Source organism: Montipora capricornis, chromosome 2 (genome assembly GCF_036669925.1).
Source record: "Montipora capricornis isolate CH-2021 chromosome 2, ASM3666992v2, whole genome shotgun sequence".
In the NCBI taxonomy this organism is placed as follows: Eukaryota; Metazoa; Cnidaria; class Anthozoa; order Scleractinia; family Acroporidae; genus Montipora; species Montipora capricornis.
Window position 1 is genome coordinate 25,089,543 of NC_090884.1, and position 27,583 is coordinate 25,117,125.

At 39.1% G+C, this 27,583-nt stretch overlaps 2 protein-coding genes and 1 pseudogene across 2 annotated transcripts in view; 2 read left to right on the top strand and 1 right to left on the bottom strand.

Annotated features, from left to right (window-relative positions):
- The window catches only part of LOC138036984 (uncharacterized), a 118,955-nt gene that overhangs the window by 24,892 nt on the left and 66,480 nt on the right, over positions 1 to 27,583 (top strand). The window lies entirely within an intron of this gene.
- The window catches only part of LOC138038600 (uncharacterized), an 80,760-nt gene that overhangs the window by 191 nt on the left and 52,986 nt on the right, over positions 1 to 27,583 (top strand). Inside the window, exons 2-8 of the mRNA XM_068884572.1 lie at positions 9,301 to 9,537; positions 10,092 to 10,311; positions 15,513 to 15,671; positions 23,546 to 23,708; positions 24,364 to 24,572; positions 25,854 to 26,073; positions 26,447 to 26,694. Coding sequence (XP_068740673.1) covers positions 10,120 to 10,311; positions 15,513 to 15,671; positions 23,546 to 23,708; positions 24,364 to 24,572; positions 25,854 to 26,073; positions 26,447 to 26,694 — 1,191 coding nt within the window. The 5' untranslated portion in view covers positions 9,301 to 9,537; positions 10,092 to 10,119. The remainder of the gene's footprint in view (positions 1 to 9,300; positions 9,538 to 10,091; positions 10,312 to 15,512; positions 15,672 to 23,545; positions 23,709 to 24,363; positions 24,573 to 25,853; positions 26,074 to 26,446; positions 26,695 to 27,583) is intronic.
- Positions 20,401 to 21,095, bottom strand: LOC138038633 (uncharacterized; annotated as a pseudogene).

The window sequence follows — 27,583 nt, forward strand, 5'->3', positions numbered from 1 at the left end:
CTATTATTACCCTCCTGCTGGTATTAAAATTCGCCCATCATAATAAGGTCTAGAATGTCAGTAGCACGCGATCATACCGTTCTATGTGAAGTACTCGTTACCTTAGATTCTTAATTAAATGGGTACATTGAATTCATGCTTACTTACAACACAAACACTATTTGAATTCGGATTTTCGGAGTAGCATAAGTATGCTAATAACTGTGAAAGCTAAATAAGAATTGAAATACCAGCATGAGCAGACCAAGATTAACAACTAAAGTTCTATACTCCCGGCATCGTTGGTTTCGTCCTTTTCTTCCTTCCCTTATTTTATCTTTTTGAATTTTCTTCTTATCAATGCTTACTTACTGTGAGGCTTCGCTGCCGATATTGTGCCTGATATGCAGTTGCTCGGCAAAAGCTAAAGTGGTGTTGCTGTCCGACACGGTGCAAAGACTTCAAGAATTCCACGGTTATTGACACCTACAGCCACCCGACTCTGATAGCTGACTCACTGTTGGGGAAAATACCAAAAGCCTCAAGTTTTAAATAAGGGATATAATACTTTTATTTCGCTTTGAAGCTCAAGCAACAGTTGAATTGAAAAAATTACTTGCTCGGTTGACTGAACTGGCTGTCAAGATTTATGTTATCGGCAAATACATACATAATCGGTACATAGTTTTATTTGAGACAGCAAGTTGAACAGATTTGGGCAGCCGTACGTGAAGGCTGATGTGGACCCGCTCTGCAACGGTGCCGAAATTGTTTACAATATCAGCAATAAAAGTAAATTATGTGGAAAATTTCATGAAAGAGATAAATGAATAAAATACTAAAATTCCAAAAAAACTAAAAATATCATCATTGAAGCTTTAAATGAAAATTTATTAACATGTTTAGAAAATTTACGGATGAGTTTGTTTACATTGTAAAATTGTCCTTGTCAACAATTGATTTTAAATTAACTATTCTATTCATTAAGTTCCAAATAACTATGCCTCTGTATTGGATTGACTCCCTTCCAACTTCATTCTTTACTCATGGGAGTTCAACATGGTTTCCCCTCCAAGACAGTCATGTTGGCGTCTAGTTTGAAGAGGGACCTCATGGAGTGTGCACTAAGCTGGGGGAAGGCAGAAAAACACCTTAAGTATGCTTCTCACTTGCATCTCATTAAAACAAACACAAAAGAGCAATTTGCATACATGTATGCCTCGTTCCCTTAGAAACTGAATTAGTTTTGTGCAACCCCGCACTTTACTCGAAGTATGGAAATTTGTTTTAAAGAACAGGATGCGTCAAAAGGAGAAGGCACCTCTTGCAGAATGATATAATGATATATGAAGTTGGTGGTGATTACAGGTTTTTCTACTCCATACGTTTTCTCTGTTTGATAACAAAGTTAGGAGCTTAAGTCATAATATCTACTTTCAAGTTTATTTAATGGACAAGCTTGTTCTTCGTTTTAGTATTATAGGCGTTTCTGAAACCAAAATCACGACAACTAGCCTACGGTTACAAATTTAAATGCGTTGGAACATCTGTAGCAGGTGAATGTGTTCGCATGTATTTCCAAGATGGCGTAATTACATATAATCCTCGAAAAATCCTCTAAAGATGCATTTCAAGCTCTTTGGGTTGAGTTTCATCTTTCCAATAGTCCTAATATTATCTGTGCAATAACATAAACACAACATAACTCGCCACGATACCATGATTCATTATGATACGCTTGAAAGACTTAAGCCGTGTTCACACTCAACGTTGATTATCATCAACTGAAGTATACAGCAGGCTATCATACTCCATTTAATTTTATTCAATTATGGTTCTGTTCACATCTGAGAAAATTCAAATACAATACGCAGGGTAACCTCGCAGTGTGAGACAAAATGGCGCCGTATCGCGTGGCTGCCACGATCATCATCACCATAATGTGCTTGAGGCGAGAAGAGAACCAAGGATAGCTTCCGAGAATAGAAGAAGACAAATCCAAACCTTTTATTTATTTTTATTTTTATTTTATTTATTTTTTGCCTCAGAAAGAAGAAATTAAAATACAAATATGAACAATCAAAAAAGAGAAGATGGAAAGAAAAATTATTGAATTACATTGGTGGCGAGGAGGCCTAAAAGAAACTACTAAGCTTATGTAAATTAGGCCTCCCCAAGTAAAAGCATCTATCTATTGTTGACATGCAAGTTGGCAACGGAGAATACAATTGTTACAAACATTTAGTTATTTAACGTGTTGAAATAAAGTAATGAACGGAAATTAAAAACAGTTTGAACTTACAAGTTGGTAATGAAGCATACAATTACAAACACTTAGTCATTTAATTAAGGTGTTGAAATATGTAAACAGTTGTGAAAGTAAAATTACAGGGTGAAAACAATTTGACACAGGAAGAACAAAATACTTAATTTTCAGAATAGTTGTTAAAAAAGAATGACTTAAGTGCTTTCTTGAAGGAAGCTGTTGAGGAAGAATTCATTATATCAATGTCAAGAGAATTGTAAAATTTAGGTCCCTGATAGAAAACAGAAAATTGTTTAATGTTAGTCCGACAGAAAGGCAGACGAAATGCATGAGAGTTTCTCGAATAATATGTGTGAATTTGACTGTTTAGAGTGAATTTGCTAGCTAACTTGGGAGGAAGAGTTCGAATTTGATAGGAGAACATGAATTGACCAAGTTGTAACAGGTTAAGATCATGGAATTTTAGGATTCCAAGTTTCTTAAATATAGGGTCAGAATGAGCATTAAAATGAGATTTATCTATGATTCTCTAGAATCTTTTCTGCAATTTTACCAGACGAACAAGGTTAGTTTTATAGGTGGACGCCCAAACTATATTACTGTAAAAGAAGTAAGGATAAACAAGTGAAAAGTACAATACACGTAAAGAGTATGAAGATAAATAAAAACTTGATTTCTGTATCATTCCAATTGATTTCGACACTTTGTTAGCCACATGAGAGATCTCAGACTTCCAGGTTACGTTTTCATCGATAATCACACCCAAGAAGACTGTTTCTTTAACTTGATCAATTTGTTGTATATTTATCAAAATTTGAAAATTATAACTTCTACGTTTTTGGTTTGGTTTGAACACTATGAACTTGGTCTTTTTAAGATTCAGTGAAAGCTTATTAACCCTAAACCATACTGACAACTTATTTAACTCGATATTCAGCTGATTAACCAAATAATCAGGATCTTTACCGGACAGAAAAACGTTGGTATCGTCCGCGAATAAAATCAGTTGTAGTGCCGTAGATGCATTGACTATATCATTAATGTAAAGAAGAAAAAATAAAGGCCCTAGAATAGAGCCCTGAGGAACCCCACAGGATATATTAAAGCGAGAAGAAACATGACCGTTGAAATCTACAAATTGTAATCTGTTAGAAAAATAGCTTTTTACCCATTTTAAGGCCAGTCCACGTATACCATAGTGTTCAAGTTTGTCAAATAAAATATTATGATTAACTGTATCGAATGCTTTTGAGAGATCAAGGAAAATACCAACAGCTATATCACCACGATCTAAAGCAGAGGAAATCTTATCATACAAATCAATCAAAGCAAGTGTAGGGGAGTGATTTTTCCTAAAGCCATATTGCTCATCACAAAGGACATTTAAATTAGTTAGATAATCATTTAAACGGTTATAAATTATTCTCTCAAGAAATTTGGAAAAACTAGGTAGAACTGAAACAGGTCTATAGTTAGTGAACAACGACTGGTCATCAGCTTTGAATAAAGGTATTACCCGTGCTATCGTCATTTGATTGGGTAAAATTCCGTGAGCAATTGACAAGTTAATAATGTGAGCCAAAGGTTCAGAGATTAATAGGATGGATTCCTTTATGAGGGACATTGGAATGTTATTATAACCCGCAGCCTTGTCGGATGCAAATGATTGAGCAATAGCAGTAATTTCTTCTTTTGTTGCCGGATTGAAAAAGATAGATTCTGCAAAAGATCCTGAAAGAAAGTCTTTATGAGAAAAAGGATGAGATTGTATTTCTTTTGCAAGGTTAGGACCAATACTGGAGAAATACTTACAAAATTTATTCGCGATGATAACTGGATCAGATATTTCTTGACCATCAGATGTGAATATTGAGTTTACTTTAGGCTTTGATTTCTTCCGATTCAAGATGTCATTAAGAATTTTCCAAGTAGCATGGGTATTTGCTTTTGCATATTCTAATTTCTTCTCATAATATAATCGTCTAGCCGATCTCAAAATGTGATTTAATTTGTTTTTGAAAGACTTATAGAGTAGATTGTTATTCTGTGTCGGTTTATGAAGGAATTGTTTATAAAGTTTGTTTTTCCTTTTAATCGACTTGAGAAGAGCTTTAGTTAACCACGGTTTTTTAATAGATCTCTTCTTCGGAATCAATTTCCTAACAGGAAAACAGTCATTGTATATTTTGGTAATTTTATTAAGAAAACTGGTGTATGCAGTATGTGGATCATTGTAACCTGCGAGTGAAGACCACTCAACACCCTCAAGTTTTTCAACAAACTTGGACCGATTAATTGGGTTCTTATCTCGGACAAAAATGGGATCTTGTCTAGAATGATGTCCTAGAGTGTTGTCCGAATGAATAGAAAAAACAGGAAGATGATCTGAGATGTCAGTAAACAATAAACCACTTCTCGAAAGAACAAAGAAATTGTTCACAAAAATATTATCTATTAAAGTAGCCGTGTGAGGGGTGATACGTGTGGGACGTGTAATCAAAGGGAGTAACATATTAGAATACATTTCATCAAGAAATTGGCCCGTAGAATGATGGTGTTGGTAGTTCATTAAATTAATGTTGAAATCGCCCAATAAAGAACATATCTTATTTTCCCTAGAGATTTTGCCTAACGATTCATTGATTTTGGTCAAGAATTCGTCAACACCTTGGTTGGGTGGTCGGTAAACAATGCCAACAATTATGTTTTTAACCCCTGGTCTTAACACCTCAATAAACAATGATTCAGCGATGTCAACATCACTGAAACAAAAATCTTCTCGCTCTCAATATCATTAGAAACATATAGTCCTACACCGCCACCAGGTCTACTTTGCCTATATTTGTGGACAAACCTAAAGCCATCAATATCAACCGAGTGAAAAGAATCGCTCAGCCAGGTCTCACAAATACCGACGATAGAAAAATTAATCTCTAAAGATGATAATAAATTAGTCAGGTTATTTATATTACGCTGGAGACTACGAATATTCAAATGGAGTAGAGAAAAATCGGCATCTGAATATTGTTCACGTTTAAGCATTTCGTTAAATTGATTTTCTATAAAGTAATCGCAAGGTGTCTCTCTTGCATTGAAATGAATGTCAGGGTCAAGACTGTCAGTCTGAGTCAGAGAAGCGTTTAAGTTCGTGAGAATAGGATTGTAATAAAGACTAGAAAACCTCTCGGAGTTGAAGTGAACAGGACCGTTCTGAAGTTCATAAAGAGCAAGTGAAAAGCTAGAATCATCGAGGTGATTAAAAGGGAGTATATCCGTAAATGTAGTTTCAAACATGCTACGTGTGTAAATTAACAAAGAAAAAAAAATAATAATGATAATAATAACCTTCGCTCCATAAAGCGATTAGAAATTTCGTCTGCTCATACCACCACGTGCTCGCCATTCTGTTCAATTACGCATTGTAATTACAGGGACTGCAATTAGTTGATGTGAACCCATTTCATATTTAATTCGATTATAATTCGATCATAATCGAGGCCTAATGTGAACACGGCTTTACTCTTTCAAATAAATTACTTTTTGTTACGGGTGACCTCATCATAAACCATAAACCCCATTGATCCCATCCATGGCTCGAAGCCTCGTTAGCTCTAACCATCAAAACCTATTGGTGTCCATGTATTTAACGCTGGCTAGCGCTAACCATGCTTTGAGCAACTCGACCTGGCCCGGGTTGCTCGAAGGGTGGTTAGCACTAACCAGCGATAAATACCATGGAAACCTATAGTTTTTGCTACCTCTTAACCAAGGGTTAGCGCTAACCATGCAGGCTTCGAGCAACCGGCCACTGGTTGTTAAAACAATCATGTAACTATGCACATAACTTTTTACTTATTTTACAATTTTTTTCTTTATTTCCAACTATTCACAAACCTACCAGAGTCCATAATAATAATAATACGGCTGCGTTAATTGACAACATTTAAGTCAACAATTTTGCAGGCAAAATTGATGGCGGTAACATCATATTTGACTTCAGTAATCATTCGCGCAATTTTGTGTCTTTCATCATGTTAAAGAGCAGCCCAACCGTAGGAGAATGACGGGACTTTCTTCATTTTTCAGAAGGTAGTTTGGTCGCAGAAGTTTTCCAAATTAATCAATTGGGACTCTGTTGTTAGCAAGAACCAAAATAGTCCAGATCACTTTTGTTTTTTTCATCTTTTTACAACAAGATAAACAAACTCTGAGAACTATCACGTCGCAAAGCTGAACAGCTCTCAAGTCCTTGGGTTACATACGGTTTTAAATAGTCTATAAAAATAAAGAATCGTCTCTATTACTCCTACAGACCTGTATAAAGTCTACGCAAATAAAACACTAAAATACCTATTAATTGCCACTTCGCTGATTATTTGGTTACACTTAAGATATATCATTCTTCTTCGAACCGTCAGCAACGCGCACGGACTATATCATTCCTGTCCAACCCGAAATCCTACGTTAAGCTAGACACATTTTGTCCAAGCCTTTAGCTGGCATAATAAATATCTTACTTAGTTTAGACGTGTATCCTTCTAAACTAAACCACGCGGAGGTCGTTTTGGTTTATAAAGGCGACGATGAGACTTGATCCTGGAAACTATTGACCAATCTCTTTTTTATTGAACTTACATGGTATTTTTAGAAAAGTAATGTTTAGCCGACGCAAAGCCTATTTTGACAACGTACGAATTTGGAGTTGCTAGACAACATGTGATTCTTGGTATAATTATAAGCAATAGTACGTATGCAAAGTAATATTGACTAGAAATTGTTTTCATGTGGAATTTTTGTTGAATCAAAAGCTTTTGATACAGTGGATCATTCAATTTTGCTATGTAAGCTGTATTATCTGGGAGTTGAGGCATTATTAATGTCGGACTGGTTTTTGTCATATCTACCTTGACGTATACAAACTACTGAGGTTGATTGTCTTGTTTCTGCTAATCGGACTTCTACAAGGATCAGTGTTAGGTCCCCTTCTCTTTTTGAGTTATAAACGACACATACAGTTCTTCTTAATAGCTATAAGTTTGAGTTCTTGTTTGCATATGATACAAATATGCTCTTTGCCCATAAAAACCTTAAGTCGCTTGAGACCATAATTAAAAGAGAAAGAGAGAACTCAAAAACGCGTGTGATTGGCTGTTCGCAAACCGACTGACTATTACTGAAAATTCATTGAGCTTCATTGGAGTCCGCAAGAGCCGACGTATGATGACCATTAATTAATGCTTTAAAATGCAATCGTCTTTAAGATTTTTCGATATAAAAATCATTGCAGTCCCAACGAGCAGCTCTATATACAATCTTAGCCATTTGGCCACGGCTAAGTCTATCTTTGTAAGGAAAGAAAGAGTAATGCGACGAGTGCTTTGAACTAAAAAATCACGCTAAGGTCAATGCACCCGTAGAATTTATTAATACACGGCATAAGCTTTTTTCTAGCGATTTTGCTTTGTAGCCCTAAGTACGGTAAAACTAAATTTCTTTTTGGGAACTGTGATGGTTGGCGTCAATGGTTTGTTTTGTTGCTTTTCAAGTTTTGTTGCTTAAGAAGTTGCTGTCACAACTCAAGAAAGAGAGGATACATCTGTGACAAAATGACGGCAAGACACCGGGTTTTTGTTTTTGTTAGTTTTTTTTTTTCTTTCAGATGTTATTTTGGGGAAGTGGGATGTTGGGGCTCATTTGTTGAAATTCAAGCACGCTTCCGACAGACCTGTTTATTTTGGTGATTTATGCACGCGCTGCGGGCCTAAATCACTGATTCTTACAACCCGGTGTCAAAGTGTGTAGTGAGTGCACTTATAAAGTGCAATACCACAAAAATAATTGACTCGTTTATTTGTAAACCAGGTAGCTGGTTTACTTGTGAACTTTTAATAGCACTTTATTACTAAACAACACTATAATAGCACTGTGAACAACTCACTGGTAATGTCTGTAGCAAGGGCTCCTAATATGGTTGAAAAGAGAAAATGTAATCATTGTTATCGGGGATCTTGACTCTAATTGTCATTTCACAGCAATAAATAATAGTAATAGTGAAATATTTATTAATATCATTATCATCAAGAACTATTTTATGTATCAGTATTATCTATAACAGGGTTGCACTCCTGCCCACTTTCAAAAAATCATTAACTCAAAGAAGCATCTACTGGCGTTACAAAAATAACTTGACTTGACTCAGATTGTGGAAAGGTCAGTCAATGTAATCCTTAAAGTGCCACTACGACGAAACTTTTTGGTTTTCTTTTCGAATTTTTTCAACGTCAATTAAGTCAATATGTTCAAAATAATACAATGCATTTAAATTTGGAACGATAGAAGCGAGATAAGTCGGGAAATAGCCAGCCAAAAACCACTAAAAATCTGTCCGCCATTACTCGGACGGCATTGGAGAAGCCTGCGATTATTTTGTAAGCGGTCTTCACGCAAGACTTGGCTCGTGACGTCATACGCGCATCGCTTCGCGGGCGTTTGACAAAGCGAACAAGTCGATCAAGGAGTAATGTATATAATATCAGCAAAAAGCAGCTCGGTGATCTCTCACATCTCATAGACGACATGGGAAATTAGCCGCGTTTATTTTGAGCGTTGCGCATATGACGTGAGACCCCAGGCGATCCAGCTAGACCCAACCCTTTTCCTTGCTCACGGTCATTTGCCGTTCGAGTAATGGCGGACAGCGAAAACCGAAAAACTACGTTACAATAATCATACTTTCCGTGGGAATTTTGAGATAAAAATTGGCATGATGCCTATTTGGTACGTCTATTTTCAAAATCTAAAGAAAAAAGGACATGCAAAATTTTCATCGTTGTGGCATTTTAACAGTCCTTCCCTAGAATACTTTCACCCGGACGATCGTACTTCACTTAGTTATGATATGATTCCAGGGTTCAAACCATTTACGAGTCTTTGCAATTGTAACTTTCTAAGCTACATTCAAATTTCTTCAAACCAGAGTGGCATTAAACTGTCTGATTTCATGTCAACCTGGTTGCAATATGTGAACTTTAACTATTGAAATTCCTTTATTGTAGAAACTTTCCGAGAACCCTCTTTATGGTAAGGGTTTGGAGCACATGACCGTGTGGAGCCCATAGACCAGTGGGATACAGGGTTGCCCAGGAATTCTTCTAGCTCAGTGGGAAGAGGAGGATCACCAGTAATTGAATTCCAGACAATTACAATGAAGAAGCTTGAAGTTTCAGGATTGGCGACAGTAGTTGTATTACAGTAATCTGAAGCTGTGATGAGAACTTTACATCTACAATTCGGTAGTTATCTTAGACTGCGAGCAGCCCTCTTTCTTTCCGTCGTCAATCTTGTGAGTTAGCGAGCGGAAATTGAGGTCGCCCTTCGCTCTCGCTGACTTCCGCTCGCTCACAAGATCGACGACGGAAAGAAAGAGGGACTATTCGCAGTCTATACTTATCTGGCTGGGTACAACCTACATTTGTCTAAGAGTGTCCTCTTTAACATTTAACATTTTACAGACACACGCAAAAAGCAATAAACATTAACCATTCATTGTTCCTTTGGCAAAAACTGACACTTAATAGCTTAGCACGAGGTCTTGCACAATAAAGGTTTGTATATTCCTTTCCCTTTTCCGCAAATCTGTAACAGCGACGTAAAAGCACCAAAGATTTATTTTTATGAAACAAAAACATGCAATGCCAAATTCTAATTTCCTCTCTATGCTTCAACAACGTCCCTCCAAATTCGATTCAGATCATGTACTGTGAGGCTATTTTCATCTCCTTATAAATCAGAAGCCATGTCAAAGCCTTTGACATCTTTTCATTTTGTCACATTTCTCGCTTTCCAGGTTGAACTTGTAAAAACTCGAAGAGGAAATGGAGGACTTCGTACGTGTACCTAAAGATTTAAAAGGTTTTGTCATTGGAGCAAAAGGCAGTATAATAAAATCAATTCAGGAGAGATCTGGAGCAAGAGTGTATAGTCTTTCGAGGGATGAGGAAGGCTTTAGGGTCAGAGGAACTAGAGAGGAAAGAGAACTCGCGAAGAAGCTTATATTGGAAAAAGTGGTAAGTTTAACATACGTTAAATCCCACCTTTTTACTTTATGCATCAAATCTGGGAGAAGCAACTCTGTGGTCTGCAAATGCTATCTTTGGAGAGCTTTTGTAGAGCAAACGGTATCAGCTGACGTTTTTGTAAGACGCACTAGATCAACTATGAAGTAAACGCGGAACGAAAACATATGTACAAATTGTCTTTCCCTTTTCAACATGAAAAGTATGAGCTACTTGTGTTTGATCTGATAGTCTTGATGCCATGCTGGTGTTTTCACTGCATGGTCAGACCTTCGGGGTTCAGGACCAGTGGGTGAGACCTGTTCAGGTTCAATTTGTGAAGGTAGTTCAGTGGAAGACAGTGTTGTTACAGTATCCTCATTCATAGACACTCCCTCAGAATTGACTTCCTCTGCTGCCACACTCGGGTCTGCCAAACCTGCACCCTTTAAATGCCTTCGGTTCCTGCGGTAAACACCTGCTCCCATCTAGGCCTCGTAGCTTCTGCTGCACTCAGGATCGTCAGCCGAGGCGTTCTTCAGTTGCTGCCAACGCTCCTTGGTTACGGCCATTCCATCCCGATCATCAGCCCCCTTGGGCTCTCTTATGAACTCACTTGCGTTCACCGCTGGAAGATATGCTCTGCTGAGGGTGTCAGCAATCTTCAGTTCCTTTCCTTTTTTTGTACATTACTTGGAGTTGTACTTTTGTATGTGCATCAGCATCCGCTGCAGACACTGTGGAGCCGACGCCAACGGCTCCAGTGGTTTACGTCGGTCTCCACAGTTACTTCATGCCTGCCGTATACATACGCATCCAAATGGTCACACGCAAAGACTATGGCCAGGAGAAATGTTGAAATGTAGCGTGTTTCTGCGGGTGTGAACTCCCTCAAGGCGAAGGCAACAGGTTGGCAGTGTTGCATAAATGTTACTTAAAGGCCTGTCTGGGAGGCATCACACTGAAGTCTTACCTCTTCCTTTCAGCTATAGTATGGCAGAAATGGGGTTCTAGTGACTGCTTCCTTGAATTGTTGAAAGGCTTTCTGCTGGGCACTGTCCCAGGTCCAGTCGACACCATCTTGAGTCAAATGCCTCGCTGTACGACAGCTCTATCAGTAAGAACAAGCATCTCTGTGATAGTTTGACCTTTGCCTAATCAACTTGGAGGCCTTTGTCTGATGCAACATAGCCAGTGAACCATACCTTGGACTGTCCGCAATCTCATCTTCTCTGGGTTTAGACGGACATTTCGCTCGTCAAATCACTCAAGGAACGCGTTACGGTCGTGGTCTTGAAGTGATTTGTCATATGTTTCACCACATCCTACTGCAATGAAACCATTGGCAACAACCGCAATGCCGGTTAGCCCCTCTATCATTTCGTGCATTTTTCGTTGGAAAACGTCTGGTGCCGTGGACATCCCAAATAGCATTCGTCTCCAATGGTAACGCCCATATAGTGTCTGAAAGGGTGTGAGATAAGATGAGTTGTCATCGAGACTAACATGCCAAAGCAACGCGTTTGCACGGGGCAAAAGTGTTCACTGTGCTAAATTTTCGCACCTGGCAATGTCCGATTTTGTAGTCACCGTTTAATCTTCCAACTCCCCCCTTGGATACGTTCGGGGATTTCGACACTAAAACCTCCTTGGACATCACTGAATGTGGAATCTGCACTGAGAACACTGGTGCATTATCCGTTTCTGAGTTGTTTAGGTGGTCATTGTCACGATAAACCAGTATTCCCTTGCCTATGCATGCCTTCCGTCCCAGTATGGGACGTAATGTTATTACTGTCTACAAAACGGCAGTCCAGTAATAAGGAGGGATTTGTTCTCCATACACGGAGAGGCACTTTGCCAACGACCTTCAACTTATGCTAGCAGCCCCCGTACGCTACAAGGGACGTCTCTATTTCTTTGAACTTGTTTGGGCACCTGTATAAGCTCGAAAACGTATAGAGCAGCCAACATCCACCTTGAGAGTCACTAGCTGCGACTCATCTAGCCTAAGAGTCGACACCTTATCTACCTGCTACATTTTCTTTTCGTCCTGATCACAATTGTCCACAGCTTTCACCTGTTGGCGACAAGCAAGATAATTCCTCTTTCCGCTGGAGTGACATTTCTTTCCCTGAGCCGGGCACAATTCCCGATTTTAGTGATGTCGAAAACCTCAGTTATTTCACTCTTCACCTCTGCATTGTTGTTGCTCTCGGCGAAGGAGTGGCTTTTTGTTTTTTCTCAAGAAACTTTCTGACCAAGCTTACGTAACGTCTGGTTCTTACTATCTATTAGATACACAAGTGTTTACTTGTAACCACATCTCCTTTCATGGGGCTATTTATGTTGTGTTGTTTCCTCAGAAACAATGCGTAGTTATCTTGTCCACAACTTACCTTTTTAAATCAAACAGATCGCAATTACTCATATGGTTCAGAGTCTATGTCAAAGTAAATAACTTCAATCAGTCACATGAAATGTATTAAAACCATCTCAAAAAGCACATGCTCGTATCCTCAAACTTTTGTTTTCTTTCTTTTGTCAAGTGGGGTCCAGATGGGTGTTAGGGTTAGGGTTAGGGTTAGAGTTAAAAAGTCCATTAAAATGCCTTTCAGAGCAGATTTTATAGATAAGTACATGTAGATAACAACTACCTCATAATATTTTTTAACCAAAAAAGCAATAATTGTTGGTTTTAAGGGCCCACAGACGGATTTTTCGCGCGTTGCTAAGGAAGTGAAATGTTACTTCCGGTAACTGACGTCATCATATCATGAGCTGACAAGAAAACCCACTCACAAGCAAAAGTCACCGCACAAACTGTTGTTTCCATCGAAGGTTTTTCCTCGCCCTTCCTCGCGCTTGTTCTCAGATCAACTGCGCATGCGTAAACGAACTGACTTCCGGTTTGAGAAAAAAGCTAAATTTCCGGCGGTTTTAAATTGAATTAATTTTTTTTTTACATGGCACGTTTCACCCCCAAATACAGAATATAGCTAAGCATTGATTTTTTAAAATCATCTTTTTCGAGAAAGTTATGGGTATTTCAGCATCGTTTATGTCTCTAAAAAGAACATTTTTCAAAATAAAAAGAAAACCATGCTTCGCTGGATGCAAAAACGAATACAAATTTTCAAACCATCGATTAAATACCCAAATTGCGTAGCACGGAGACAAATTTAGAGTTTTCTTTTATTGCTCACGTGACCATGGGCGCGGTATGATGACGTCATATTTAGGGTCATTGGCTTACAAAAGTTGGAAACTGACCAAAATGATTCCAAATTCTCTCAAATTACTTAATCATCACATCCTTAGCTACGCACCCCAAAAAATACGTCAGTGGGCCCTTAAGTAAGCCCACAAATGAGGACTGCAGACTGCAGTTTCATTTCTTTTTTCATGAAAAAAAACATTAATTTTTAATTTTAATGTACTGAAATAGGTTAGGCGACAGAAGTTGTGGATTGTGATTGTAGGGAAGCCAACAACATTTTTGCAGGGATGAACTTTTTCATTTTATGGAAAAAAAATTTCACTTCATAAAAAAAGTGAGCATGAAGTCAATTCTGAGATAACATAAACATAAAAAATAAAATAAAATAAATTATGAAATAAATTTGAAATACAAAAAAAAGGTGCTACACAGAACATTCTAAATAACGGTTACAAGCAGGCGCACACAGCTAAAATGTCTTGGTTCAAGATGAGGTAAATTGATTTACACGAACTGCTTTAAGGAAAATGAAGGGTAATGAGAATTGCAAGCTTATTGCTTAAGGTCATTCCCTTGTTTTGCACCACGCATATCCCACTGGGCATATCATTGTGAAGAGGTATCCAAGGTATGCATATAGATATGCTTTCCAGATTGAATTTCCTTCTGACTGAATTTCTACAGCTGTGGCAACTTAAACGTAAATAAAATTGCCCCGTCTTTAATTGCTGCTTTAATCTCGGAGAAGCAACCTCGTGTTCTGGAAGTGCTCTCTGTGGAGAGCTTTTGCAAAGCCTACACTGTCATCCAGAAGTTTTGCCTGAGAGAAACCATCCGCCCAGATGGCTTTATTGATTGGAGTGCTAGTCTGCAGAACCTGAGGGGATTGTCTTGATTAACTAATTCACTAACTTTCAGAGTCTTATATAACCGAGAAAACTGCTGCTCTTGCCCTGACAACTGCCCATAGATATGCAACTTTCTAGTCTTCTCAGATAAGGATGATAAGCTATAGATTCCTGCTCACAACCCTTGTTCCTGAAAATCACAGTAGGATTTTAAAAAACCCACACACTGTCTGCAAAGAGTAGAGCTTGGAGTTCACGGTGTTGTGGCCTCTGTTAAAACTTTACCCAACATGATTTAAAGCATGTGTTACCGGGATCGCAACTGGAAAGTTCGCGAAGGTCGATGTCACGCAATGTATTGTTTATTGGGGCGTCACGCGACATGAAATCCAAAAAACGGCTGCGAAGGAGACTAGTGACTCATCAGTTTTAAAAAAGAGTTAATTGTAATGTAAGAGCTTTAAATAGTTACTTTTTGAAACTTCTAGACTCCCTTCAGATAGCTATATAAGCGGTTCTCTAGTCAGTTGTTGTGGTTTCGGGACTTTGTTCCCTGTCTGTGATTTCCAAGTGATCTTGTGTGACAAGTGACAAGTAAAGGGATTTTCCCCGTTCGTATGTGATTCTGGCGTTCTGCTATCAAGTTTACAGTTGGTTTCCGTGGAGTTAGATACTGTGAAAGACGTCTTCCGTTGATTTCGTCAAAGAAAAGAACAATGCTTTGCCTATGGTCAGATAAGCGTAGAGAAGTATCGAGTTCATTGTGTGTTAGGTGACCTTGTCAACCATGAAAAAAAGGTCGTGGTACAAAATAGATGCCAGAAATGGAAAAAGCTCTTTCCATTTCTGGGATCTATTTTGTACCACGACCATTTTTCATGATTGACAAGGTCACGTGATACGCCCGTGCAAAGGGCCTATTCATCTCTCAACGCATATTTGTGATAATACATTTTAAAACACGTTAGTAAAGTTTATTGGTTTAGTTCCTATGTATAAACCTTGAAATCACAGACTTTAAAGGGGATACTAGCAAAGTGCCTTTTCTTTTTTTTGGCAGGTTTATCGAATATAATGTTTAAGTGATTGCTTGACAAAATGTTGGTGTTTGATTAATAATGTCTATCGTTTGGCTTTGCCCACAGGAAGGAGGAAAACTAAAATTTGAACAGAATAATTCAAACAAAATTTGTTACTTCATCGACGATTTTAATCTGCCTGTGAATAGCATGCTCAGACTGGAGAAGGACTATGGGTCCCCCTTGCAGTACCGGTTAAAACCATTCGACAGTTCTGGAACAGAGGTATACAACGAAGTCTCCTTCTTTTCTGGTTTTTTTAACTCATGATGCTCATTTAATGTGCCCTTAATTAAGTAAGTACTTGGAAAAGTCTGCCCCCTCCCCTCCCCACCAAAAAATAAAATAAGTAAAAATAAAGAAATTAACAATTAAAAAGTTTGTGTTATCTGCCAAAGCCAAAGGCTGAGCCGGATAACAAGAACTGAGGCCTTGATAATTATCGCTACCATGCGAAAACAGGTGTACGGGCACGATCCGACCTGGTGGGGCGGTGTCCTTTTTGCCCGAAAAAAATACGCAGTGCCCGAATGCTTGATTGTTGAAATCCGTTTTTTACTCCCTCAAAATGTACGAAAGAAACATTCGTTTACAATCCTTAAAAGTCATAAAACTGTACGTATTCGAAACATAGAGTTTTTAAAACCTCACATAATCTATGTAGGTCTACTCGCTCTAGTAACTAATAAAAACTTAGAACCTCACATACTCTGTATTAGTCTACTCCATCTAATAATTAAACTAGCAAAAAGCTTATTTAAAAAAAGTACCTATTTCTTCCATGGCGTTGTCCAAAAGTGTCAATTATTTTGTCAATACCGTTTGCTATGACTCTATTGCCTTAAAAGTCCCTTTGATCTGTAAAAGTTTCGAATGCACTGCCACTCCTGAAGCTATGCCAGGAATAGCATTTAGGATCTAATCCTACGTCCACTAACTTCTTTAAAAGTACTTCTCTACATCTAGAGTAAGAGAGCTTAGAAGCTGAGCGAATAAACTGCCTTCAGGACTTGGTTTGAATATTACCAAAAAGAAAACCATCGCCGCCGTTGGCAGATGAGGGCAAAGAGAGCTGTGCCTGAGACAAGTACTTCAGAAGATTAGCCCAGAGACAAAGGTCGGTACCAGTTTTAACAATTGGAACGACGACGCCTTTACGAGATTGATCAGTCTTACTACTTTCGATAAACAGTTCAAAGTATGTGGCATGGGAAACTACATCTTTAAGCTTAAGATTGGATAATTCATCAAATCTCAGGAACCCTGCGAAGGCAAGGAGAGCCATGGCCATGAACCTCGTGTCCACCAATGACCCGTCAAATCTCGGGAAACTTGGAGGCCCAGGAGCTCCATCGTTTAAAGCCGTTGAGATAGGTGAGTGTAGTATTATCTGCTCTGGAACCAAGGAAAACTTCGGGTAACTAGTCAGCCAAACGGCGTAGATAAGGGTCCGACAGTGTACATGAGTGAGCTCGGTCCACATAGGGCTGGAAAAGACGTCTGGGGAAAAACAAAGGGAGAGGATACATGATAGGCATCCGCAAGGAAAACAAAGGATTATGATACGGAGGGGTGGTGTGACACAAAACATGGGGAACGCCACCAATGGCGAACAGTAGTAGTCACCGAGACCATGCCCATACGCGGCCACCGAGGCACACGTGACCTCACGCGAGGTAAACCGAAGAACTCTAAACAGAAATAATTGCCATCAAGGCATATAAACAGGGAACGAGACAGGCCACTAACTGTGAACATGATGACTAAAGCGTTTAATACAGAATGATACAAAGAAATATGGAATATGACAAAGAGAGCTAAATATAGCGGATAATGACTAAAGAATATATAATATTATAAGATTACATATCGTGATTTAACGAGCCGACGGACGGACGGCTAGAACGTGGGATTTGAATTTAGGCCCATCGACAATAGAGTCAGTGACAAAAGTCCTAGAAACATCTGTGAAGATACTCGCACACTTAACTTAGGATTGTAAAGGGTTCCCACTTGGGAACGATCAAGGATCCGTCAGCTTTGCACTCTACAAGATGCCTAATTACTCGGGGAATAAGGAACACCGGGGGTACTAACCAATTATTCTCCTTTCCCCAGTCTTGACAAAAAGCGTCGACGCCCTGGGCGTGCGGTTTCCAATAACGGTAATAAAACGTGGTTAACTTGCGGTTATTAAAATTCGCAAAGCAGTCTACAGTATGGGGACCCCAAATGTGATCAATGTGATTGAAAACTTAATACTCTGTTTCCATAAATGCTTATTAATGAATCTGAGATCCAAAATCAAACGCTTCTTCCCTGAGGACTGGACAGAAACGGACAAGGGATTAACATTACGAGGAATAACGTCCGTTTCGAAAACCCGATAAGTAAAAAGCAACTCAGAAATAGCCTCCTCAACAATATTACAACTAACACTCTGTTCATATTCGTAAAAGTCTAAATTATAATGTTCGGAAAAGTAATTTGATGACTTATCTCTGTTCTGTAGGGATTGGGAGGGCTCACAGGCCATCACATGCGCTTGTTAGGCCGATTTACTGAAGACTGGTAGTTCAGGACGGGGCACTGACTGCGAAAATGACCAAACTTAGCACACGGGAAGCAGGAACCCACTCGCAAGCCAGGAGATGCTTTGGGCCAGCTGCCAGTGTACGGATTCTGTAACGCTGTAGGAAAAACTGAGGGTTGCAGAAGAGGGACGGGAGAATTGGCTCGCGGAGCACCGTAAAACCTTGGAAATGACGATCCTTGAGAGAAATTGGGTCGTTTCTGAGAGGCTCTTGCTTCAGCCTGCCTTATTCTTTTGTCGTCATCGCTATGTTCGGCAAGATCTCTGCGTTGATATTCGTTAACCACTTCCCAACCTTCCTCGGCAGAATCCGCTATAAGGATAAGCTTGTTCCTGTGGGCAAGCTTCTTCTCACCTTCTTTTAATTCTTCGAGGGCTTTATCCACCTGAGGCGGTGTAGCTGCAAGGAACGAGGAAGCCTACTGAACGTGATCAAGCACTTGTGAATTAACTTCGAACTGCTTTTCGTTCCCTTTCTTCTTAAATTTAGGCGACGATGAAGCTGCTGACTTTAACTTATTGATCGCCAAGTTCTTTTCGTCTACTAATTCCCTCTTCAGCGAAGAAAAGCCAGAACGTAACTCCTCTTTGAGGTCGGACAAGGATTTCGCGAGGTCTGTCATGTTTTCGAACAGCATAATAACGGCGAAAATTTGAAAGTTCGAGAGCTGAGATGAATACATTACATCCTGACAAACCTTATATATCTAAATAACAATAGCCTAATTCAATGCCATAGGGACACCCGTGCATTTCATGCCAACAGGAACTTGAAAATATTTACATTCTTTGTCGCTATCACTTACAGTTCAGCTCCGCCGAATGTAAATACATTTCGAAAGATTAGCAAGTAAGGGAAAGCTTCGAATCGTCAAGGAAGTCAATTGATTTCACTCATGAAAGATCAGGTAGGCTTCAGGTGCAGGAGACGTACTAGACCGGGATTAAAATATACATCTTAGTGAAACTTTAAGCTTACCATTTACCGATGCAATGACTCTCGTCGATGAATACTCATGCATTTTAAAATTTTTTGTTCCATTCGACGAAAAATGTGTCGATAGTCGTTGAGAATCGCCTCGGGACTTCCAAACATCAGTTTATACTTAAGATTTTAAATATGTTGTCTCCTACATATGACGCTCTAATGCCAAGAGACCAAATCTTTCGTGAGTGAAATCAGTGGAACAATTACGAAGACGATAGCATTGCAATCCTCTCGAAGTAAACGACCAAAAGCGCACGGGACTACTTCAAAGGTCAGACTTTTCCCAGCTCCGGTTGGAGCTGACACAAGTAGATCTATGCAAACAGATATTCTTGAATTATTTTCCTCCGATAGTCGCGTAATTCGGAATATCGGGTGGCCTTAGTAGCATGTTGAAAGTCACGGGTGCTTTCCATTATGCCAAACCGACCGGTCAGAAGATAAGTGGGAATACCGAAGGAAAATGGAATAACATTTTCCGATTAAACCGGGCCAACCAATAGGAATGGCTCTTGCCACTGTTTTTCCTTTTCTGAATTCCCTAATTAGGGCAAAGAACCGGTTTGTCAAAAATGGAACGGCGAATTTCGGTCGGAATATTCCAACCAATTTGAAAATAAGTGGACCACCTCCAGAGGTGATCCCGAATATTCCGGTCGGAAGAAACCGAAACGGACCTTTCCATTTGATTTCCGACCGAAATTTCCGGAATCTTTGGCATAATGGAGAGCACCCCACGTTTCACTGCGTGTGGCAAATTTTGATTGACAACTCTATCCCCTAGGGTCCACGAGGACTACTCTGATTGGCTTAGCTCAGCGACCCGTTTTTGGGTAGCTAAAATTGGCGCCAATCAAGTATGAAAAGTCCTTCGTTCCGCGCGTATCTAGACGAAGGACTTTTCGAAAGTCTACACTTGTAAGGACAAGAGCATCAAAAAAGTTATCAATGTACAGCAGTCAACTTGTAAGTAAACAATTTTATTGTTTGTAAGCTTTTATAAGCTTACAACCTTTCGTGCGCCCTAAAGCATCCAGTAAGTTTTTCCAAGGTCTAAAACAAATGAACTGTTTTGGAAAGTCAATATCGTAAAGAGAAAGTTCTTTAAACCCTTCCAAAGGAAAGAGATTGAAAACATTGAAAATATTTTACAAATTCTTTGATAAGGTCAACTTTACTGTATGTGAACATTACAGTTAAAGAAATTGAAATTCTTCGTAATCTCGAACCCTGAACGAGAGCTGTTTATAATTATTTCTTCTTGTGAGAGGCTCAGAATGGGAGATGACTGGTGTGAATTCATGACCAATAACTCTTCACTAACATCGCATCTTGTAGTAAAGGTTTCCGACAAATTCTTGAATTCTTCTTTCTTAAATGTCAGTTTTGCTATGGCTCCGGATGCTGGCTTCATTTTTATGTCCACTTACGACCACAATATGATTTGCTTCAAAACCTGACTTGTCAAGGATTGTGACAGCTGTCGTCCTGATTGAATGGTTTGTGGAACACATGGAACGTTTTGCTTTTCGCTATATGTTTTCATTTTCTCACCAAGTGTACGCTCTCCGACCACCATGTTGTCGTACAAAACATCCTCATAATTGGAGACGTTTCTCGAAGGAAACCATAGGGCAATTTGGACCAGGTTTTTCATACATCAAACCTACATTGAAATCTTCATCATCTTCCCGGCGGTTTTTTGTTAATTCATCCATTGCTTTACAAATGTAGCGTGCTCCGGCGCTGTCCGTGTTGAATGAAAAATCAGTTTTCTTGAGTTGACGGAGATTGTGCCTTTTTCGGCGACAAAAGTACAGAATTACTTTAAAAAAACTTTATTTTGAAGCTTTTCTGGATCATTCAGACCAAAGGCAGTGCTTTCGTACAATCTTTTATGGTCTTCTTCGCATATCGGTGGCTTGTGTTTAACGTTTGCCAGCCCTTGTCGCTTCAGGTCCACACACTTCGCGCCAAACACTTTATTTGCGTTGGTAAACTCTGAAACATTGATGATGGCAAAACCACGAGTAGTTATGAAATGACGATTTAATCTTTTGAGGTTCATCTGCTTTCTTTTCCTTCAAGTACTGGTGAAAAGCTTTCAATCCTGACTTTTTGGCCATTTTGGTGCTTTTTGCATCTTTATCATCAAGAAGGAGAGGTAAATCTTCTTCTGATAATGTGGCAAACCTTGATTTCGACTCCGCCATGACAAAAGTGATCAAACTTCTATGGTTAGTTAGTTAGGTGACGTCACTTCTGCATGCATAAAACTATATTCTGTAGGTATGACTGTTACTGAAGCTACTGTTACTGCTGTTGTTGCCCCGCTGACCAGCCTTTTCATGCAAAGCATACGCGAATGTAGAGTTTACAATAATTGGAAAGTGGCCAGTCTAACACCTGTATTTAAAAAAGATGATCCTACGGAAATCGGGAACTATCGCCCACTTTCCTTGCTAAGTGTTCCCAGCCAGATTTTAGAATCATGCGTAGCGGACATGATTGCGAAACATGTTTTCGCGGAAAATAAAGCGCTCATCACTGACAACCAATGGGCATACCGAAAACGGAGATCGACAGAGCTATTACTCATCTACCTGACTGAAACTTGGCGACGAGCAAATGATAATAAATTAGGTGTGGGCGCCGTATTCATAGACTTCATAGACTTCCAGAAGGCGTTTCACATCCAATCCTCCTTCACAAGCTACAGCACAACTTTGGAATCACGGGAAACTTACTGGCATGGCTAAGAGATTATCTTTCTGATCGGGAACAGTATACTGTAATTAATGGCATACCCTCTGAGAATACTAAAGCGGTTGCACACGGTATACCACAGGACTCCGTTCTCGGGCCCATACTCTTCGCCTTATACACAAGCGATCTACCGAATGCAGTTAAGGATGCAACGACATTCCTGTATGCCGATGATACTACCATGTGCTGTGTCGGAGAGTCTATAGATCAGGTCATAACAACGCTGGACAAAGCTCTAGAACTACTCGCCCACTGGTGTAAGCAGAACTCCCTGGTACCGCACCCTAAAAAGTGTGAGGGTATGATCCTTAAAAGGAATCATTTCATTGGTCCCTTAGGCAGTTTAAAAATCAATCAGCATCACATACAATGGTCGTCCAGTTCTAAGCTATTAGGTGTAACCATTGACAACAAGCTCACATGGTCGAATCACATATCAGAGCTTAAGAGAGGGTTCGTTAACAAGCTCAACCTGATCAAACGCAGCCGCTTTTTACCTAACAATACGCTTTTAGATTTATATTTTCAAGTCATTTTACCTTCGGTTATTTATGCGTTACCAATTTGGGGGTGTTGTACAAATAAAAACGATTTTAATTCTCTGGAATCAATACACGGTAGGGCAGCCAGAATCATTTATAACCTCCCGCGCGACATGCCCTCTGAAAATGTTCGTAAAACAGCTAAATGGGACTCTTTATTCGACATATATCAGGTCAAAATAGCCACTTTAATTTATAATATCTACAATCGCATAAGGAACATTTAATCCAAAGGAAAGAGTCTAAGTACGACCTTTTATTGGCCACATTCAATTATGATAATTCTTAATAATATCTTTGTTTCATATTTGCATGGCCCCATAAGCTGTATTAACTTTAAAACCCACCGTGTTTTTAAATAAAAGATGTTGTTGTTGTTGTTCGTTTATTCAAAAGGAACACCTTGTTTTTCTAATCTCTTTGGGGACAATACTTCCAGTTTTCATGTGGTCCTATATTCTTTTTGTTCTCATTTGCAATAAAATGAAACAGCTGTTCCTGTTTTAATCATTCAGTAACCTCAATAAGAGGAGCTAGTTGCTCTTAGTATATGACCTACTAACGTTTCAGAGAAAAAGGGAACAGTTTTTGCATGCATGTGATAAAGTCTGTTTCGCTTAACTGATTATTATTTACTAACTGCCTTTTGTTCATACTGGTAATACAAAAGAACACTATCGGTCCGGCCCCAGTTGTTCAAAAGGTGGATAACGCTATCCACCGGATAAATCACTATCCATTGGATAGTGCAATTGGTTTGGCTATGACTTATTCACTGGATATTGATTTATCCAGCGGATAGCACTATCCATCGTTTGTACAACTAGGGCCAGAATAATAATGCTTCTTTAATGAATGGTAACAATGGTTCCTTTTAACTGTTCCTTTAGTAAGGAACCCTGTTTAGCAAAAACCCTTGTCATCATCATCATCGCCAACATCGTCATTATTATCAACATTGTCACCATTATCATCATAATAAAAATAATCCTGGTCTTTATTTCTCAAACGATAAATATACTAATTATCACCGCCATCGTCATCATCATCATCCTTCTACTCATTGTTGTCATCTTCATTCAGGTAATCAGTCACTCCTCCCCGTCTTCACCTCTTTGCGTTCTAATGAGGTTCTCTGTTGTCATATTTCTTCTTGACCCTTTCTTCACTATTTAATTCACCACTACCACTTGTTTCCTTTGTTTTTCAGGAATCTCCCAATCTTACAAATGACCCTATCTACTTTAGGACATTAGAGACAGAAGTATTGCAGTCGCTCGAAAGGATTAAGCATGAAATAAAAACAAAACGACCTCTGAAGGCCGACATATGGTGTCACTTCGGAACCGTTCTTATTCGCCAGCCTAATGAAGGTATCATTTTCACTTTTGCGACTGATACACGTGAAATAATCTTTGCACAACATGTTGATATGAATGCTAGTTACGTATTGTAAATTTGTGCGAGAAAGACAACCGCGAAAAGATAGTGCTTACCTGCTGTTTCTAGCTTGATTTGCATGCATAGAAATGGTTCACCAGGTAAATTAAAGTTCGACGGATAATGTTTGCTCGGGCTCAGATCCGACCCACTTAGGCCAAAATTTGGGATGAAATATCTAAACTTTGCAGGTGCGTGAAATACTTTTTTTGCATTTTTCAACTGGTCTCTTCCTTTTGTCTCATTGATGGAAAATTCGCAGTTTTTGACCCAATCAATCGAGCCCAACTGTCTCGCGAAAATGGAAAGGAAGTGCAAAATGGTACCGAAAATTGCCAAGGAAGTCCTACACTTTAGAAAAGCAGACTTCCTCGAGAGGTTGGCCAACAATCTTAATAGACGTTTTGTAGGTTACTGTTCCATTTGACCTGAACTGACGTTTTGGCCAAATGGGGTTCGCATTGGACACCCCTCCCCTGTTGGTGAGACCTAGCCTCTTGTACATGGCTAGGGCTGTAATTTCTTTGATTACCGGAGACCGATAATTGATTTTAAAGAACTTATGTATATGACGTCCTTGTTGGTTAGGCCCTGGCGGCGAATGGAGTATTGAAAATGCTTCGAGGAAGCTCTTGGAGGGAACTGGGTGGAGAACATTATATAGAGGAGGAGGCAACCTAGATGAGAAATTTGTGGAACAACATTTGTGCAAGCAGTCCCCTCCCGAATATGAAGACGTTCAATCAAGATACGATGTAACATTTCAAACGCCAAATGGGGGTCAATTAACTTTCAAGGTGAGGCCATGCGCCCATTACCGGGCCTATGAGCAGAAATACAGGGAAATCACACCAAAAACAGCAAATTACATATGGAATGAGAGTCGCTTACGAATTGTGAATGATTTTTAAGAGGCTTTTTGAAAACTCGAGTTAAGACTCTAATTGATACCAGGTGTGTGACTCTATTTTCACAGTTCGAAGCGTATTAGCCAATATGAAAAAAGACCATAATACTCTTTGTTTGTCCCTCCAAAATTTTAAATAAATGTTTTTATTTTCTCTTGGGACTTATAATGGTCCTAAGAGAAACTGGAAAGAATGCTTATGCAAAATTTTGGAGGAACAAACAAGCAACCAAACAAGCAAACAGTTATTATGGTATTTTTGATAATGGCTAATTGTAGACGAGGTTTTATGGGTTTGGAGTTAGGTTGACCATTCAAAATACCAGGTCTGTGACGCTGTATTTTCACAGATGGATGCTTTGTAGACGACGTTCTAAGTGTTTAGAGTTAGGATGATCATTCAAAATCCCAAAGTTAAAAAAAAAAAAGCTATGTATAGGTCATGATTGGTTGGTAAGGTCTGCTTACACAGGAAAATAGATTTAACTGTGAAAATGCTGCTACACAAATATATGGAGTTTGTGCACTTTTAGCAAGGAATATAACAAGTTTTATTTATTCTATGTCAGCTGTCCATCAACCAATTACGAATAATTGTTTGGCAGTATGAGTTGCCCACAAATATCACATCATCATGTTGGAGTCGCGGTAACCCGATTATTAGCGTGTCGCTGGATTCGGGGTCGAGTGACTTCGGGCTTGCTTTGTTCTAGATCAATACAATAGACAATCGGCCAGATAATTGCGAGGATCACGTCAATCTTTCTTACGTCTATAACCCGCACTTCAAATAAATGTAAATGTAGTTCAGGCTGATTACGATACTTTTGTGTTTACAGTATTGTTTGATTCGTAAGTTTCTCGTAGGATTGTCGGGATACCATTGATGGATAGCATACAGTTAGGAGCAAAAAAAAAAAAACACTTCCTCGTGTTGTTTCTTCAAATGAAGTGCTTCAACATGCTTGTTTGTTTGGTTTTTATTGGCTCTACAACTGCAGGGAAGTACATCCAAAACCAGGCCAAGCGCTGGTTACTGCCTCATCCATTTGCTGTTTCTCACTAGATAACAAGTCTGGTGCATGATAGGCTTACCATCCTTTTATAGTGTAACGAAGAGGGTTGTACTTAAAGTGAATTCTGTAGATTGGACTGGTCTTTTCTGTTCCAGGTATGGGTCATAAAGAAAAATGTTGGAAAAACGTTGAAGAGAATAGTAATCCCCTTTACTGACCTAAAGAACCTTTTGGATGAGGTATGCTTTGAAGAACGATTTACGAGCTCTCGATGCCGTGGATACTTAATTTTACCACCTCAAAGATATCTGCGCGCAAACATCTTATTTCCTGGCTGCGATTTCGATTGCAGACTCACTATTCATGCACTAGCAGGTATGTGAAGTATATTCATGAAACTTTTCCGTTGCGCGTACATTGTCGTCAAACCTCAACATCATATCCGTGCGAAAACTACTTGTTTGGATATCATTAAAAGCATTTGTATTTAACAGCCACAGGTGCTGCATTCATTATCGATTCATGCACCAATTTGCAAGAGGCGCTGCTTTATACCTTTCTAGAAGTGACAAGAGGTGGCCTCTCCCGCTTTAGGCAAAGAGAAATAAGGAGCCAGTTTTAAAAGAAAGCTGTGTGAAATTCCTTTTGGCTGAAACTTTGCCTGACCTCTTTTGTTTAAATAGGGAAAGCAGACATTTTAATCCGGCTAATACGTTTACCTGGTTTCGTTACTTTCCCGTGATTTTAGACAGTGGTTTCCACATGGACTTTGTGCCCAAAGACGACATAAGAAAGACTTTGCTGAGGTATCTCTCCAAAGTGACCTTTTCAGATGAAGATGATTTTGGACTTCGTCTTCCAGATGAGAAACTACCAGATGGATTTAAACTGCTGTTTATGCGATGTTCAAAACGAGCTGTGTATAGTTTCTCGGAAGAGTTTTCAATTGTTCTCTCAAAGGGGAACACGGGCGTGTATGGAAGGGACATCCAAAAGGTATGATTGTGACTACTTCTTCACGGTAACCTTGATTTCTTTTGGGAAGGGGCATGTGCCTGTTGAGGGCTTTGATTGTAATCCACGAACTACAACCCACGAGCTTCAACCCAGGGGATGTGGGCGGATTAGGGATGGGGGAAGGGAGGGTTAAGAGCTAGGGGTAAGGGGAAGTTATGCAATCCTCTGAATGTAAACACTGTTAGAGGCAGAGCCTTATAAAATCTTCCAAGAACACAATTATCGTTCATCATGAACCCAACTTATGTGTGTGGATAAATATCTATAATTGAGAAAAGAAATAATTATTAATAACGTTATCACACCTTTTGCCTTTTGTTAACAGAAAACAGGATTTTTTTTCGCGTGAATTCAGTAACACCTTAGGAAGTACATATCCACGAATAAATGTTCACGTTAAGTCTTAAATCATCCCTTGGTTCATTTGCGCAATAACCATACTAATGTATCTTTAATAACATCATCGGAATGCCATTTTCTTATAGTAAAGTCTACGATATTTTTGAAAGAACATTGACACCAATGACACTGTCGTTTACTTGAAAGATAATGCCCACGTTCCTAGGCCTTCTTAAGAGTAAGGACCGAGCGTGTTTTCTTTTTGACCCGATTTAATGCACCTTTCTATTGTTATAGAAGAAAGAAAGCTTATCGTTTCCTAGGTAGTTTTGATAATTAATTGGCTTAGTAACAATTTTGAAGTCCTGTTAGGATTTTGGAGTTTTCACGCATTTCAATATGAATTGCCTATTGTCAAGGAGTATGAAATGAGTTTCATTGCATTTTGGGATTGGGTACTATGGTATTTATCTACAAGTTTGCCAATTTGATCTTATCAATGGAGTTGATAATGTAAATTGGCCGCCGT